Below are 15,149 nucleotides of genomic sequence, written 5' to 3'. Positions count from 1 at the left end.
GAGCCTCCTGCTTCCTATCGCTTCCACTAAGGCTGCCTAATGCAATGGCTGCCCCAAGGTGACAGTTAAGGGGAGAGGACTGATGGAGTTGGCCTGTCACAGCAAAGCTCATGGAATGGCTCGAAAGCATTACTCATTTGAAAGCTATGGGTCAAATCATGTGGGGGACATAGAATCCTCAGTCACATATGCTATTAGTTTTCCTCCTTTGTGTAATAGTGTTATTTGCAGGAGTGAGATTATTTTTTAACAGATCGGTGAAAGAATCAAATTGAGAAATTTATTTTCTTGGTTTACTTTTCCTGTTCTGAAAAGCCCAGCAACTTTTGTTTCAACCTCTCACTGAAATCTTTCAAATTCAGATGGTTACTACAAGAATGCTAACTAACAAATGGTGGCAGAATTAGATTCCAAACCCCCCCCCTTCCCTCCCAATTGCCTTTCCTTGTGTGTCATGCCCTTTAGGCTGCAAGACTGAGGGAAGGAACTGTTTTATTGCTGATATTTGTAAGCCACTCTGGGAGCCTTTTTTGGCTGAAGAACTGAATAAAAATAGTTTAAATAAATATACATTGGTTTGCTACTAAGAAGTATCTTTGTACAACCTAGAAGTATAATCCAGACCCTTCATGGTCATGCAGCCCACAAGCATGAAAAATTCTATCTTCTTAAAGATCATTTACTTGGAGTTTAATCTTTCTGTCCAATGCTGCACCTGTGGGGTTCTGCTGCTGAAAAAGGACTTCTGTCCCCTGCCCCCGCCCCAGCTGGGGTCTTCAAAATCTGTTCTAGGCCGTTCCTAACACTGGAGCGCTTATCTTCAGAGTGCAAGGGGATGAACGTGACAAGAGAGGAAGAGGAAGCTCCACGGAACACATAAAAGTCAGTTGCACCAGCAGAGCTGCAGCACTGGACACAGTCCAGAAGCAAGGACTAGCGGATACTAGGCAATGTTGTTTTACCAAGATGATGCTTGGCTTCTAGAGTCATAAATATCAAACTTTGAGAACCAAACAAATTGTAGAGCAGAGCACATGATTTGGAGGGTATAGGAAAAGAATACAAGAATAGTTTCTCTTTCTCTGACATGTGACAGAGATGCTAAAGCTTGAGGCCTGCCATATCGAATTCACAACAGAGGAAGAAACCATAGTTTCCTTCTTGTGTCTGAACTGTGCTAGTATATTATTTATAATAATCAATTTCATAAATCAGAGTCTCCAAAAAACAACACCACAGTCTTAGCTCAATAGCCTCATTTGGACTGTATGCTGAATCAATTTAGCATTATGAGAAGGATCCTATGTGAGTGTCAAATATATGAGCTCCCTGTCCCAAATGGCTTTTTTGTTTTTGTTTCCCAGTGCATATAAAAGTTATGCTTACACTACTATAAGCCAGGCCCCCCTAGCTGCAGAGGCGGGAGGAGAAAAACCTGGCTCCAGTCCTAGCCAGCTCTGCTCCTGTGGCTAGAAGAGGGCCGGCAGTGTGGGGCTTTCTTCCCCTGGAAATGGTCGGGCTGCTTAAAGCTGCATCCATATTGCAAAGTGCAATAAGTGTGTCTGTATTTTAAAATATTCTATGTAGGGATTCTCATCCCAAGTGCATGTGAGTACTAGCATGGGACAGCAAAGAAGGAGATTTATATCAGGCTTGGAAGATAAAGCAATAAATACAATTCAGAAAGTAACTTAGAGACCTTCATACTATCAAAAGAAAAAGATTAACAGTGTTATCCTAACCATATCTACTCAAAAGTAAATACCTCTGACTTCAATGCAGTCGGTACTGCAGCCTTAGTAAAGAAGAGAATTGTTACCTATTCTACATGAAGGTAGTATCAAAATACATTTCATCGGTAACACTTCAAGTAAGTGATGCATAGCTATACACCTGTAAAAGCAAGCTCTGGAAAAGCTTCACACAAACCCACAGAACTAATGGCAAGATAACATACAAGTAGATATTACTTACATGACACCCTGCAGGACATTTTGGGGATCAGGATCAAATAATCTGTCAACATAGTGGCGACTGCTAGCCGTGACTTCCTGGAAGCAAAGACATTTACAGACATTTAGCATTCTAAAATTAAATACTCAAGGAAGCAACAGTACATAGGAAGCTAACACACCGATATAATTTAGTATTTTGTATGCATTTCCAACAAATGTGAGCTCAGAACTCAGAACTCACAAAACTTCTCCTCCCTCTCTTCCCAGGTACAGACCCCACACACCAACCTAGTAGGGGGCTTCAAGGGAGGACAGGAATTCTGCTCACAGTGTTGCATATCACCCCATTTATAAATACATTGGTGAGCATGTTTTGATTCTTTGCACTGAAATAAACCATTATGCGTAACAATAATTCCTGTAAGAAATATAAACCTATGCCAGTTTAAGCACAAGCACTATAGACACTCAGGAGCCATGCTTAGTTATAAGCAATTATCAGAAATAGTCAGATATTGCTTTCAGATTTATTAGATGAACATCATCCACTAGTGAGCTACTGTTCAACTGAAGCCCTTTTAAAAACATTCCCTATGTGTACTTTCCAAGTTCACAGAATAGATATGAAGAACTAACTTCAGAATGTGCATAAGTATTTCCGGCATCTTAAAGACATTTTGCTCTGCAGAGAAATAACGTTGTAACCTGCTTTTTTGCTGATTTTTTTAACCCCTAATTTGATATTAAGTCTGTCAACATTTCCTAGCTTATTTGCATTTCCAGTCAGATTCTATATGTGTATAGTCAGATGGAAACCCTACAAATCCAAGCAACTTGTTCCAAGCAAACATGTACAAGATTGCACTTTAGTTCCTCCTGGATTGTTAGCAGGCTCTGCATAATTAGCTGGGCTCTTTTGGGTGAGAGGAGGAAGTTAGGCTTAAAGCAGGGGTCACAAGGTTTACCTCGCCTGGGCCGGTTCAGTGCAGCAGAGATCCCTCCGTGGGCTGGATCGTGCGCACCCGCGATTTCCAGCATCTGCACAGACGCGATTTCTGTCACCGCAGAAGTTAGTCCCCACGCTGCACTGCGCCAGTTTAGCACAGTGCGTGGGAACTCACTGAGCAGGCGGCTCAGTTCGGGAGTGGCTCAGGGGCTGGTTAAATGACCCCCATGAGCCGCTTGTGGCCCATGGGCCTTAGGTTGCAGACCCCTGGTTTAAAGAGTTGGTTTGTGTGCTTGCAAGGGGTTACAGGTAAATTGGCTGCAGACAGCCACTCTCCTTATTTCTCAACAAGGGGAGGGCAAACAAAGCAAGGAGAGACAGTGTGAAAGATAGAGTTTGCTGGTTTGAGGGAGGGCTTTGGAGGGAGGGAGGAGTGAGAGAGCAAACAAAACAAAAGAGCTGCTGCCTGCAAAGTATCCATTCAGCTGAGCTACCCCCTGGGAAGCTGTCAAGTCTCCACCTTTTGTTCACAGGTACCGTATTTTTCGCTCGATAACACGCACCTGACCATAACACGCACATAGTTTTTAGAGGAGGAAAACAAGAAAAAAAAATTCTGAATGAAACAGTGGATGTATCATTTTTGTGCTTCATGCTGCGGCCACAGACATGTGATTTGACGGTGAGTTTGGGGTAGCCCAATGCAAAGATCCTGAGGATCCATGTGGATCCATGCTTTGTAACCACGTTTTTGCACCATTGCAGCCCCAGGCAACAGTGGGTGCGTGATTTTTTTGGTGCAGGCTGTAGCCATGGACATGCTATGTGATCTGATGGTGAATTTGGGGTGACCCAATGCAAAGATCCTGAGGATCCATGTGGATCCATGCTTTGTAACCACGTTTTTGCACCATTGCAGCCCCAGGAAACAGTGGGTGCATGATTTTTTTGGTGCAGGCTGTAGCCATGGACATGCTATGTGATCTGATGGTGAATTTGGGGTGACCCAATGCAAAGATCCTGAGGATCCATGTGGATCCGTGCTTTGTAACCATGTTTTTGCACCATTGCAGCCCCAGGAAACAGTGGGTGCATGATTTTTTTGGTGCAGGCTGTAGCCATGGACATGCTATGTGATCTGATGGTGAATTTGGGGTGACCCAATGCAAAGATCCTGAGGATCCATGTGGATCCGTGCTTTGTAACCATGTTTTTGCACCATTGCAGCCCCAGGAAACAGTGGGTGCGTGATTTTTTTGGTGCAGGCTGTAGCCATGGACATGCTATGTGATCTGATGGTGAATTTGGGGTGACCCAATGCAAAGATCCTGAGGATCCATGTGGATCCGTGCTTTGTAACCATGTTTTTGCAGCATTGCAGCCCTGTTTTTGCATCAGATCATTGCTATGTGATCTGATGGTGAATTTGGGGTGACTCAATGCAAAGATCCTGAGGATCCATGTGGATCCGTGATTGGAACCACGTTTTAAGTAGGGAGGGAAGGAAAAACATAGAAGCGACAAGGAGAGGGGTGTGCAGAGAAGCAGCTGGCTAAGAATGCAGGAGAGGGGTTTTACCGGAGGGAGGAAAGGAAGGCAAAAGTCCCCCCCCCCCACAAGCCAGCCAGCTCTCTCTCTCTCCCCCCCCCCCAACCTGCATGTTGCCTTCGAGTCCCAGACGCACGGAGAGGAGCTTTCCACTCTGCTTGCCTGGAGGGGAGGGGTTTTCTCTGCTCTTTGTTCCGTTTGAGCAAACACAGTAAGGAAACAGAAGCCGGTGGGCAGTAAGACCCTGAGGCAGAATGCAGGAAAGCAGCAGCTTCCTCTTTCCTCCCTTCTCCGGACGATTTGATATTTGCCTGATTTTTGCCTTCACTCGCGCTTGTCAGCTCCAGGGACCACACATTCGCTCTATAACACGCACAGACATTTCCCCTTACTTTTTAGGAGAAAAAATCTGCGTGTAATAGAGGGAAAAATACGGTATATTGCCTTGTTGAAACACTTATCAGGATATCATTTCAATGCCATTTCAATACCAGCGATTTCTTGCACAGCCCTATGGCTGGCAAGCTTTTTCTTACTGATCTTCCTATAGGTGAATCTGGGATATGTTCTGGAGGGTTTCCACAGAACACAGTTTAAAGCCATTGCCCAATAGCATACAGATTATACTCCAGTTTCACTTAAAATCCAGTGATTTCCCCAACAAATGACTAGATTTCTTTGCCAAAAAATTAAAGATTCTGGACAAAACGTTAATGCGGAAATATGTTTTTTCTTTCATATTTAATATGCACATGGCTCTCATATATATACTTTCAAGACCAAGCATGAGCAGAGGAGTTGGCTACTGAATTCAGCATGCTATATCTCCAACTCCATCATCTTCTTTATTTATTATCTCTCACACGCTAAGTCTGACCATTACCTGTACATATACCAGGATGCATCTCCCTTTTCAGGTGCCATGAACTAGAATAGGACATTTGATGACTGAAGCAACTGGAAAACTCTGAAGCTGGCATTACAAATTTAAAATATTTTCCAGTGCTTGCTAGAGCTAGCACTTCAGCATTTGGTGCTGCTGCCTATGAATCTGATTGTATTGAGTTATTACATACACAAGCCCATTCACTCCTAAAATCAAAGTGCTCTTTTAATTTTACTTAATATTTGTATACTGCTTTTCCAACAAGCAAGCCAACCCTATCTCTTACCTAGGGTATATGAACTCCCCTGCCATCTCTCACCCTGTGGAGGTGGGGGTGAGAGAGAGACTGGTTCCACCAACAGGCTCTCTCACCTTGGGGCAGCCAACATACTGAATAGTCATTTAATCCCATATTGTAATAACAGAGCCTAGAGAGAAAATGGGGAGACACCCTCACCCCGATTCTCATTCCTGTCACCTATGGTGGAGGAGCAAGATCCACAGGAATGCAGACAATCTCATAGTGGAAGGAGTGCCACCACAATGCTTCTAGACTTCCAATTTGTTGCCATGCAGCAGGAAGAAAAGATAAAAGGTTCTGCCAGGATTCTGAGGTGGAACTACCCAGAAAACTTGGGATGCAGCAGAAGAAGAGATTTTCTCCAAATCTTTTAATCCAAGTAGCACTTCTCCATCTATGTGGGTAACTTAATTAGGGATCCAGTTCTCCCAATAACTGACCAACAAGCTCAACCTTGATGGATAAGACTTCAAAATAGAGAGAGGGAGACAGAAACCAGCCTATTCAATGCAGATAGGTGTTTTATAGATATTGTTTACAAAAAGCTTTTGACAGAAAAAGCAGCCCTATTAAATTTAGCATTAATAAAAATTGCACATAATTCAATTTAAGCTATTATTTATTTCTCTGCAGCTGATACTTACCTGTAAAGGTGGCTATATGAATACCTGACTTATACTTGTCTGCAACTTTTAGGGCCTCCATCTGACTGTCTAAGGTAGCAATTTGTAAATGATGGCTCATTTTTGCTGGAACCAAGAGATAGGTACCAAGATTGCCAGAAGTGAAAAAGCATCAAGTAAATAGAAGATCTGCAATAGTCTCAAGCAACAAAGTATGCAGCATCTCAGAGACTAAAATGTTTGGTGCAATTAACACTTTGTAAACTGTACCACCCTGTGACAACTTGCAGGAGATGTGGAATGTTGTGCAAACTGCTCTTATTTTAGGGTTTCACCATCCAGATAGAGAATCATAGAATCAGAGTTTGAAGGACCCCCAAGGCTCAGCTGGTCCAACCCCTTGCAATGCAGGAATGCAGGAATCTCAACTAGATCACAGAAAGACACGATGAGAAACTAAGTTTAAAAGCTTTACAAAGTTTGTTCAACTTGACTACCCTGATTTTTAGCTTGGATCAAGCATTGTTTTACACATCAGAACTATCAAAATGAAGTTAAGATCACTACTTTAGGTAATAACCCTTTTCTGCAATTAAGAAATATTTTTCTTCTTCTACCAAACTAGGCAATGCTTTCTGTCCCAATCTAATTCAAGAGGGAGATCCTAGAGAATTCTAGCATTTTGTCAGAAGAGTAAAAAACTTTGATATGGTTTGTAATCAAGCCTGACTGCTGCCAGGGAATGAGAATGGAATCATAAATGAGTCCACACAAGCAAGAGACAGCAAACCAGGATTGAACAGAACAAGTTGACAGAAGTTGACACAGGTCCTGGCAAATGTAATCAAAATTTTCAATTCAATTTCTTACTTGGGTGAGTTGAAAGAAAGCTTGTATACAAGCCTCAATCCAGGTAAGTTAGTTTAAATTCATTCATTTCTATTGGTTTTGACCTCGACTCACTTCCTGTGCATAAGGTTCAACAAGCAACAGAACATGTAGCTACTTTCTTTTCTCAGGGTGAAAGTAGGAGGAATTGCCAGTTTTTGTACAAAGGCAGCATCCCTATGGATGGATACTGAAACTGGAACAAACTTTTTCTTTAAAAGATCTAGACATACAAGTCCAACAAGTTAAGTGGCCAAGTTTGCAATGATGCCTAAGTCGCACAGTACACCTCCACTAAGACTGGACAGCTGCAGCAGGACCTTCATGAACCTGGCACATGGGCAAGAGAACACGAAGGCAGAGTGGGCATTGAAAAATGCTACATTTGGAGGGTACAGTCGCGTTGCAATGTGGACTTTCTTTTGTGCATTGTGAACTACAGTAAAAAATTAAAAAGTAGTAATAACCACGCAAGGCCATAAGTACCGTAGTACAGGAAAAGAATGCAGCTGGGAAAGCTATTCACTCCCACAAGAATCCAACGAGGCCGGTTGCCATCATGCCTGTGACATCTGAGCAGGGATTAAACGCAGAAGTGGTCTGACGCGGCACGGCTAGCCGTCGCCCTTCCTCCGAGGAGCCCTCTCTCCCACCCCGGCCGCCCTCTCCTTCCCACGGACGTCCGCCAAGGGGAAAGGGAGCCAGTGCGAAGACGAGGCCGCGGGGGGAGGCGAGGGCGAGGACGGGACGGGACGGGCAACCAGCGAGGGCGGGACCCGCGACGGGCAACCTAAGGAGGCAGTCCCTCGCTCGCCCCGCCAGGCACCGCACGGCCGGACCCGCCGCCTCCAGGCCGAGGTAAGGGAGAGCCGCCCCACGGAAGCCTCGCCGCGCCTCACTCACTTCCCCCGGACCGGCGGCTGCTCCGGCTGCCGCCGTTGCCGCGCCGCCCCAGGCCTCCACTCACCGACAAGACACTCATGCGGAGCGGCGTCTCCAACACACACGCCATCTTGGTGCGCGCCAGAAGTGCTAGCCGGTCAACCCCACGCGAGAGCCGGAGCCACGACTGCTGTTGCTGCTGCCGCCGCCGCCGCTGCCGCCATGCGCGGCCACATCGCCGGGAGAGGAGAGCGAGGAGAAGGGAGTACGCCCCGCTCGGCTCGAATCAGCTAACGAAAAAAACAAACTGCTTCTTCGTGAGGCGGACACTGCGCACGCGCCAACGGGGACTGGGAGGGAGGGAGGGATGGTGGGCGGGATTATTGCCGGAAGTAGATGGATTTACTCCCACCTGCTTGCGGAATTTAAGGATGAAGAAGAATCGTTACGCGCCAGCTCTACTTTTAGAGACGGTTCGGCGCTGGGCCAATGAGAGACGCAGGGAGGCTAGCGAGGCTTCCTGCTTTTGCGCGTGCGCAGAGTCGAAACCACCTGTCCGAATCTGTCCTTGGCCGTGAGTGGGAGGAAAAATTGAGCTATCGCTGTTTGTGTGCGAGAGACAGAGAATTTCACCAACCCCGGACCATAACCCTATAAACGCTTCCACTGACTTTCACTCGGTGTTCCTTGGTTATGGTTACATGCACGGTAATTTTCAGAATCTATACATCCCCTTAAATTTTATGGTTAGACAGATTAGGTGCTGTACAAAAGTGACATAGACTGCGTTAAAGGGCTGCATCAACACTAGATGAGCAAGGGAGGGAAAATGATCAAGAATTTCCCCCCAAAATAATTTTTATTAGTTTTCATGTAAATACAGCAACAACATACAACTGCAGTAACTTGCCCTGTGGTACATTGTTTCATATGCAGTACACAGTACACAAGCAAGATGATAAAGAATTTGATGAATAGCAGAGATAGGCCAACAGTGGAAAGAGAACAATCCAGTCATGCACTCTTACTCTGAAGTGAATCCCATTGTTTAATGGGTTTCACTCTCAGGTGAGCGCACAGAGATTGAAATTCTAGGATCCTGGAAGATGAAAAGATAGGTGCCAGGTGTTCTAAAACGATAAAGGGCTCATCATCTGTATGGCTGCCTGGATCTGGCTGGTCAGTTTCTAAGACAGAGCAGCAGACTGCACTTGAACATATAAGGAGTCTATTGACAGGCCTGTTGCAGAATGCAAACAATTAGCTATTACTAAACAAGCAGCTACCAGCAAAAATGTCATTTAAAATAAAAAATAAAACACCCTTTTGCACAGAACTCTTCCTCAAACAACTGTTTTAGAACTAAAGTTTGTCCTTGCAGATTCAGGTGGGAAAGGAAGAGAGGGTGAAAGGAAGTGGCAGTCTTCATGTGTGTGATTCCAAATTGTTGTCTGGCTTGAAGCAGCAGACAATCTAAAATTATTTAATGCTTTTTTGCAAATCTGGCATATCAAAAAACTTTTCTTTTAAAAAAATGTGCATGTACCCTATCTAGCTAGATATAACCCCAGCAGCTCAAGCAATGTAACCAGCATAGTTTTGAACATATGAGCAAACAAAACCAGCTGCAAACATGTGCTTAGCATAGACCTGGAGTGCAGAGGTGCAGGGAATAATGATGATACGACTAACAGAGATGTGGCCAATTTTCAGTTAGTCAGTCTTCAAGATCCCAAGACAAAGCAGGGCCCCTTTTCCTGCTCTCTTTTGTAAATGGATGTGCCAACCCATTTTTACTGCACTATTCAAATCTAGTAAATTTTAAAACTTTCAATGGCCACTAAGCACATGCTCAGTCTTTTTGGGTCTGTATTGTGGGAGGCAGTTTTTTTTTGCTCCTTTAGTATTTTTTCTTAAAGATTTTTACTTCTGCAAACTTTGGGGTTTTCTGAGCATGCTGATACTTCCTTCTTGTTTCTCAGTAGCTATATGTTGGCTATAGAGCCACTGTAACTCTAATTTGCTATTAGAGATTCTGACATATAGCAATTTACCATAACCCATAAGATTACCACAGGCAGATCTTACTTAGCTTTGCTACTTCTAAACTGGTACAAATATTGAAGATCCTGAAAATTTAAAAAATAAAATAAAACCAAGCTATGATATTTTGCTATATTGTGATTGGAGAAGCAGATTGTGTTTCGGGTAAGGCCCACAACATGCATTATGTCACAGAACCTTATGAGAAAAGCACAAGCAAGCCACTGAATTTAAGAGAAAGCAGAAGTTCAGACACAACAATGTGACAAGCAAAACTTTCTGAAAGCTAGGTATCATTCTTTGCTACTCCCAAGAAAGGGAATCAAATGAACTTAATATAGTTTTGGTACCCCTGAACTAAATAATTAGTTTCTAAACAGATGGGAGGTCCTGACAAATAGTTGGTTGTTTGGTTAAAAAAAAATAAAAAATAACCAACCTTGCAGGTGGGAGATCTGTGCATGTAATTACATCTTGTTATTCATAAGCCTAATGCAGGCATTCTCCCTAAAATGTGGACCAGAGAAAGTACAAATGAAAAGGTAGGACATCCTGACAATAACGTTATAGTGCTGTTTTTAAACCTGCTATCATTATATGGTATACCTACAGTTAATGTTCTTTGTATGAAACTAAGTTAAATAATTTCTCACAGCATGCAATTTCCGACATATCACACACATGGTGTTTCTACAAATTAACAAGGTGATACTGATTTACTGTTTTTTTGTTTTGAAAACCAGCTTTAATATTTTGTTATATGTGGACCAAAAAGGCAGATTCTGTTCCAGAATTCAAACATATATAAATTTTTGTTAATCCACGAGACTGGCACAAGTGACCCCATGAGCCTTGCAGTGCTGTTGGGATCAGGTTTGGATTGGCAGGCTCTGATGCAGGAGGAGGAATAAACAGGAGAACTGAAGGATGGAAACCTGGGCTGGAGGCATGAGGAGATCTCCCCTTTCCACCCCAGTTTGAGCCCCTTCAGAAGGGGGAGCAAGGTGCCAGCTCTCCTCCCCAACTTTCCTGCCAAATGGAAAGCCTCGTTAGAGCTTGGGGAGGTATTGGAACAGCCAAGGGAAGAGTGAGCTGTGAGTAGCAGGAAGGTGCAGTCTTGTTGCCTAGAATTGGGCCTCACCTTCATACATGGGATCAGACCCCAAGGAGCAATCCCAAGATTTCCACAAGGCAAGTGAGTGTGCCATGCCTCATCTTTAAAAGCTTGGTGAGCAGGACATGGAAAGTTGAGAGATCTTTGTTGCTACTGTCCCATTCTGAACTTCTTGCTCCGCTCTTGAACTTCTGAACCACGACACCTGAGCCTTGTGTCTGCTGCTGAGACAGTACTGTTATTTGCCTGAATAAAGTTTTGCTTACCAAAAAAAATGTCTCTTTTTGTGTGTTTTAGTGGCCAGGACAGCCACTGTCTTTTTGCAATGTTTGAACTACTAGAGAATAAGCTACTGTCCCACAGATAGATACTGAGACAGGGTGTTTTTTATAATATTATTTTCTATGCAACAGAAAGGCAAGCTGAGTTTCCAGCAACAGATCTTTACAGATAGCAGTTCCTATCAAATCATAAACCGGCATAGTATGTTCTATATGATTTTGCAATACCTAGAGCTAATACAGGAAATCCTAACAAGTAAAGCAAATGAACAAATACCAGCTGTGATGGTTGCTACACATAGTCTGAGAGAGAACATCTTAACAGATCCTGAAACATTTTTATTTATGACCAGCTGTAAAACCAGTACAAGTGCATCCTATCTAGATTTGTTATTTTTGGACTGGAGCAGCAGCTATTGTCTAGACAGAAATACTGACAAGCAGGGCTACTTCACAACAACTATCCTGGTTTGGTTCACCTGGACTGGAAAGGCAAATAATGCCCTAGGCAAAAGATCCTACGGTAGCAATTTCTCACAAGCCATGAAACTCATGAGCATTGTCTTGCTCGGCTACTTTGGAACTGGAGAATGAGGTAGGCTATCCTCCTGACCAGTAGAATTCTCAAAAAACCAGCTATCATGATGTTGCTTAGCAGTTTGGCCCTCTCTCTGTAATTGCCTCATCTTGATTACTACTTTGGTTTTGCTTTAAGTGGTCTCTGATGGAAGTTAGGGTCTTGGCAAAATAGTCTTTTTGTTTCTTAATGAATGTGGATGCCTTCCTGGTGGCCTGAATTAGGATTTCCTTTAGATTTAGAAAGTAATACGAGTTTAGAAGATAATACACCCCAGACAAGAAGTAGGCTGAGAGTCAGCTAAAGGCAGATTTGCAGTTTCAGCTGGGATACTAGTCAGAGATTGTGAATTGGCTGAAGCATCCCTGAGGTACAGTTGTTATCTCTGATGCTGCCTTTGGAAGAGTGCCTCTTTTGCTTCTCTCATCCAAAGGAAACTAAACCTTGCCCATAGAACTTTAACTGCTTGGGAAAGTGGCAGCATATAACAAAAACTTAAGAATTAAGATAAGAGATAAAAACAATACACTAGGCAGGAGATCCTGACAAACAGCAATTTCTGAAAACCCATGAAGAAAGGTGCAGCTACTCACCTATCCACTTTTGTTTACTACTGAACTTGAAAAGGATAATTTTTTCTCATTATATCTGTGCATGTATTTTGATAAAATGTAATGCATATCAAGTGATTTACTTCAATAGCCCTGAGCTGGCCCAGTGCTTATTTGTTAAATATTGGTGCTCAAACTCCAGTTCTTCATGCCTAGGTGAATTACTGAATTTTTGGAAGCACCAAGCTTGAGCATTGGTCATGATCTGGACTAGCCTACAGCTTCTTTCAGGACACAGAGCTAAATCAAACCCAAGTTCCTTCTTCCTCCCACTGAATGGAATAAAGAACCAGGAGCCTATTCCAGCCCTATGGGGAAGGAGCTGATGAGTGAGTATACAAGATGGGTGCGGTGAGTCAAGCAAGTATGAGCCAAATAGCATAGGGCGGGTGCACTTCTGGAACAGGCCTGGAGTCAAAAGAGTCAGGAAACTGTAGCTGGCATTTCTCAGATGCCAGACTCAAGGGTTCCATAATCTGGACCCAGAACTCCAGAGTCATGTGGTTTAGAAGCAGATAATGAAAAACCCGAGTTGCTTTCCTTCCCCTCCTGGTTTCTGAATCTTTCGAGACCCGCCGCGACTCTTCCGAAACTTTCCTCTGCTGCAGAGCGCGCTTCCAGCCGAACTCCACATTTTTCTGCTATCGAGGGCGTTGGCCTTTTGTTTCAACGCCCACCTAAGAGCCTGAACTCCGAGAGAACAGCTTGTCTGAATCCTCAAGGCCCTCGAGAGGGCGGTTTCCCTTGGACGGAGCAGGGCGAAGAGGACGCGGGGCTCGGCTGCAGAAGTCTCTCCCACCCCACCCGTCGTCCCACTGCCGCCTGGGGCTTAAGGCACGGGACACCGAAATAGTTTCAGGCGGGAGCTATGCGCGGCGGGCGGCGTCCCTAGCACGAAGTCGCAGTCGGGCAGGGCTCTGTTATGCTGTACCCGTGGCCCGGCCCTCTCTTGGAAGGGAACCGCCGCCTTCGCCTCTCCCCTCCCCTCTCCAGTCCCACTTGAGCGCGCTCGGCGGGCGCCCCCTTCGTCGCGCGGGAGGGACAGGAAAAGAGGCAGAGTCTCCCTGGGCCCGGAGGAGGGTGGAGGAAGGAGGAGGAGGGCTGCATCCGAAGAAGAGCGCCCCACGATGGGAGAGGGAGTCGCCCCGGCGGCGGGTAGGTGCTCAGCTACTGTCCCGTCCGCCTCAGGCGCTGACGGCCAACTGCTCGTTATGAATTGCGCTCAACAACTTAGCAAAGTGGCGCCGAAGAGGCAGCTTTTCCCTCCCTCCCCCCCACGCCCAAGCCTCGTCCGCGGTCTGAATCCATGCTGCGTTTTACTTCGGTGGGACAGGAGGCGGGGGGGAGGGAGCGGCCGGGGCCGAAACAAGAGGCACCTCAATAATTCCCAACGCCTTCCGCGGCGCTCGGGCGCCTCGGCTGTCCCCAGCAGCTTCTGCGTCCGCTGGGCGAGCGGGTGACAGCCGAGGCTCAGGGAGGGAGCGGGAGCCGCTTTTAACGCCTGGGGAGAGCCGTCGATTTGCCCCTCGGTCAGGGCCGGCTGCAGGTTTTGGTGGGCCCTCGGGCACAGGTGCCCATGGGGCACGGTGGTTGCAGCTCGTTTCTTGTTGCGCCCTTTCTCCGCTCTCTTTCTTCCTTTCTCTCTCCCTCTCCTCCCGCCCATCGCAGCTCCCTTCCTGCCTTTCCCCTACCTCCTTTACACTCTCTGCCTTTGGGTCTCCTCTTGACACAATCCTGTGATTGCTCCGACACACACGCACACTTTGCAGCTCCGTTTCACACACCAACACCCGCTGTCTTTTCTCTCTTTGCACCAGGTCTCCCTTTTGCCCACCTATATATCGCAAGGACTCTGGGCAAGTTCTCATTGGGGGGGACGGCTGGAGGAGAGCTGCAACTTTTTCGTGCTCCTTATTACTATCTCCCTTGGTGCAGATGAGGCAGAAGTATTGTTTTGCTTTTCCTAGGCGTCTCTCCCAGCTTGCAGAATTCTCTGAAACAAAGTCCCCATTTTCCCTTGACAGAGCCGCTTTGAGGCCACAGAGAATATTTTCTGAGAGTACTGGGATTTTTGGAGCTGGATGGAACCGTTGCTCAGCTCCTTGCAGGCATCTCAACTTAGGACATGTATGATCACCCTAGAGGCTCTGATGATATCATAGGAGCCTCTGGAACAGTCACCCATTTCGCTGCTTCAGAGATGCCAAGAAGGAGCTGAGCAACAACACCCTTGTGATTGAAGAAGCCCTCAGGGCTCAAAATAAATGTGCTACATTACTTTTTCCTACACTCCACCCAACAAGAAATAGACCTTTAACCAAGAAGTCCCTGTGAATGTTGCTGGAGCTTCTGGGGCAGCCTCATTTCTTGATTTGAAGCTGCTGGGAGGAGTCAGATGTTTGCTGCTGCCATGCAACTCTCCCATTGAGAAGTGGGAAACTGGCCCAGCATCTCAGGTTAGCAATGGGTCCTCTGCCACGTTGTGGGCCTTTGG

At 45.4% G+C, this 15,149-nt stretch overlaps 2 protein-coding genes across 8 annotated transcripts in view; one reads left to right on the top strand and one right to left on the bottom strand.

The window, feature by feature from the left end:
• ARMC8 (armadillo repeat containing 8) overlaps positions 1 to 8,249 on the bottom strand; it is a 54,333-nt gene extending 46,084 nt beyond the window's left edge. For all 4 annotated transcript variants that reach the window (XM_083616272.1, XM_083616273.1, XM_083616274.1 and 1 more), the window contains exons 1-2: positions 8,115 to 8,249; positions 1,975 to 2,051 (exon numbers count right to left, since the gene is read on the bottom strand). In XM_083616272.1, the coding sequence (XP_083472398.1) occupies positions 1,975 to 2,051; positions 8,115 to 8,159 (122 nt within the window). In that variant the 5' untranslated portion in view covers positions 8,160 to 8,249. The remainder of the gene's footprint in view (positions 1 to 1,974; positions 2,052 to 8,114) is intronic.
• A 4,969-nt stretch (positions 8,250 to 13,218) lies between these two features.
• The window catches only part of PPP2R3A (protein phosphatase 2 regulatory subunit B''alpha), a 33,641-nt gene continuing 31,710 nt past the window's right edge, over positions 13,219 to 15,149 (top strand). For 2 of the 4 annotated variants that reach the window (XM_083616243.1, XM_083616240.1), the window contains exon 1: positions 13,674 to 13,810. The gene's annotated coding sequence lies outside the window, so the exon portion shown is untranslated. Of the gene's footprint in view, positions 13,811 to 14,477; positions 15,112 to 15,149 lie in introns of those variants that run through there. The other 2 variants (XM_083616241.1, XM_083616242.1) reach the window with 2 other exon arrangements.

Source organism: Podarcis filfolensis (assembly GCF_964270895.1).
Source record: "Podarcis filfolensis genome assembly, chromosome: 5".
In the NCBI taxonomy this organism is placed as follows: Eukaryota; Metazoa; Chordata; class Lepidosauria; order Squamata; family Lacertidae; genus Podarcis; species Podarcis filfolensis.
The sequence above is the reverse complement of the archived record's forward strand: the minus strand, read 5'-3'. Positions and strand labels throughout refer to the sequence as shown.